The sequence below is a fragment of the Tachysurus fulvidraco genome, chromosome 23 (genome assembly GCF_022655615.1).
Source record: "Tachysurus fulvidraco isolate hzauxx_2018 chromosome 23, HZAU_PFXX_2.0, whole genome shotgun sequence".
In the NCBI taxonomy this organism is placed as follows: Eukaryota; Metazoa; Chordata; class Actinopteri; order Siluriformes; family Bagridae; genus Tachysurus; species Tachysurus fulvidraco.
The window spans coordinates 494,840-497,339 of record NC_062540.1 but is presented as its reverse complement, the minus strand read 5'-3'; the positions used below and the strand labels follow the sequence as shown (position 1 = coordinate 497,339).

Below are 2,500 nucleotides of genomic sequence, written 5' to 3'. Positions count from 1 at the left end.
GCGTCACTTTAAACCTGAGATTTAGTGATGAAACGCAACCTGGCGTTAGTGTTAATGTTAGTGTTAATGTTAATGTTCAGTACACGGAGAATAAACAGCACGTTCATCTCCACACGTTACATATAAACATACGATAATGCTAATGTAGCTCAGTGCTAATGGCGCATTTCGGCTAATACATATTTCTACTTCCGGTTTGTTCGGATTACATTTTATTGTTGATTCACATAGATATCTATACTATGATTGTTTATAGCTTTGATGTAGCCGTTAGCATGTTAGCTTAGCACCTTAGCACCAGCTCAAGCGTTTACTTTCGTGTTCAGTTCTGGTTCTTATTGAGCGCTCAGTTATCGCCATTAAACACCTCAGTGCGTGAGACGTGTTATAAAGTTAACGGGGAGAAAAGTGTCCAGTTACGTCTACAAATTCTGTCTGTCTGTCTGATTCCTGTCTGTGTGTCTGTCTGTGTTTGTCTGTGTCTGTCTGTCTGTCTGATTCCTGTCTGTGTCTGTGTGTCTGTCTGTCTGTCTGTGTTTGTCTGTGTCTGTCTGTCTGATTCCTGTCTGTGTCTGTGTGTCTGTCTGTCTGTCTGTGTTTGTCTGTCTGTGTCTGTCTGTGTGTGTCTGTGTGTTTGTCTGTCTGTCTGTGTTTGTCTGTCTGTCTGTCTCCCCGACTCCCCACCGGTTGTCTGGTCTGTCTGTAAGTAGAAACAGGTCTCAGGTGTGTTTTGAGCTCAATATTAATGTGTTTGTCCCTGTTCAGTAGTGTGGAGTTTACACTCCGTCTCAGATTCTGTCTAAAGGTTTCTGTTTATAATGAAAAGAGCTATAAAATCTTTGAGACCTTTAGTGTGTGAGCAGAAATCACCTGCACACAGAGAGAAGAGCGAGCTTAAAATATTTTATTTAACATCTCAGCCAGAGTTTGTCTGTATCTTCTGTGTGTCTGGTTTAATCTGAAACTGGTTTTATCTCAAATGTATAAACAGGCAAGTGATGAATGTGTTAGAAGGTGATGTTTAATGTAACGGTCACGTGTCGTGTCTTATGAGTTGTTTGTGTGTTTCAGCGTCCCACATCCAGGTGACCTGAAAGAGATGGTGATGGAGAAACCGAGCCCTTTGCTCGTAGGGCGCGAGTTCGTCAGGCAGTACTACACACTCCTGAACAAAGCACCGGATTACCTTCACAGGTGAGAGCAGTTAAGTTGAGGGACGCCACACACACTGAGTCTGTACACAACGGTGACGGTCACGTAAGGAACCGCTGCTGTTTATTATCAGTACACAAATACAGTCTGATGTTATTTATCTCCGTCTGTCAGCTGTTTGAGTGCAGCATGAGTGATTATTACGCATCAGGTCACGTGTCAAGCACCAATATATGATTACGTCACACTGTCTTAGTGGGTACGTCACGCTCGGATGATTATTATGGGATGTTTTTTTGCCAGTGCGGGGAATATTAGTCACGCTGATGGACATTACATTGCCCTGTGACTGTCAGGTTTTCTGAAAGAATTGCTGTGAGCCTTTGCTTGGTTACTATGACAACGTCCGTATGATCTAAAGCCAGCGACTGATTGCAGCACAGATACAACTGTACACCAGACTGAGAGTTCTGTCCAGTCAGGTTCATTACTGTAACGTTAAATACATTCATGTGTTTTGCCCTCTGGTTATGTGACGTGTTCTGGTGTTTGCTGAACCTGTTTTCTTTCAGGTTCTATGGTAGAAACTCATCATACGTTCACGGCGGTTTGGACGGCAGCGGAAAACCCGAAGAAGCCGTGTACGGTCAGGCTGTGAGTACAACACACACGTAAACCACAGTCTGTGTCTCAGTAATACACTCACTGTTACACACAGCTTTAATCTCAGGTGTGTGAAACTAAAACCTAAAGTGTGTATGTGTTTGTGTGTGTGCGTGTTTGTTCCTGTAGTCATGTGATGTTTTCACAGCACTATTTTACATTTTCCTCACTGACATTTGAAATTCAAATATTACTTTAAGCCAGAAGAAGTAGAAATCAAGAAACTCCGGTTTTGTAGCTCCGTTCTTCCTCTTTAATGGGACCCTGAGCAGCAGATTAGGTTTAATTTGTGTGGCAATGATGCTGTTGAGCCGTGCAGATGAACCGAAACTGATTTCAATAATTACCTTAAAACGGTCAACATAGTTTGTTAGATCAGAAATTATAGGTCTGTTATCGGATATTAAAATGTTGAATGAAGTCGTGTAACAAAAGGTGTGTGTGTGTGTGTGTGTGTGTGCGTGCAGGAGATCCATAAGAAGGTGATGTCCCTGCAATTCAGCGAGTGTCACACTAAGATTCGACACGTGGATGCTCACGCCACTCTGGGGGATGGGGTGGTGGTGCAGGTGATGGGTGAACTGTCCAACAGGGGACAACCCATGAGGAGGTTCATGCAGACCTTCGTCCTTGCACCTGAGGTACACACACCTAAAGTCTTTAAGGCCGTGTGCCTCACAGTGAA

General features: G+C 43.4%; 1 protein-coding gene across 2 annotated transcripts in view; it reads left to right on the top strand.

The window, feature by feature from the left end:
- The window catches only part of g3bp2b (G3BP stress granule assembly factor 2b), a 7,812-nt gene that overhangs the window by 579 nt on the left and 4,733 nt on the right, over nucleotides 1-2,500 (top strand). For both annotated transcript variants that reach the window (XM_027162477.2, XM_027162478.2), the window contains exons 2-4: nucleotides 1,072-1,194; nucleotides 1,725-1,806; nucleotides 2,283-2,456. In XM_027162477.2, the coding sequence (XP_027018278.1) occupies nucleotides 1,100-1,194; nucleotides 1,725-1,806; nucleotides 2,283-2,456 (351 nt within the window). In that variant the 5' untranslated portion in view covers nucleotides 1,072-1,099. The remainder of the gene's footprint in view (nucleotides 1-1,071; nucleotides 1,195-1,724; nucleotides 1,807-2,282; nucleotides 2,457-2,500) is intronic.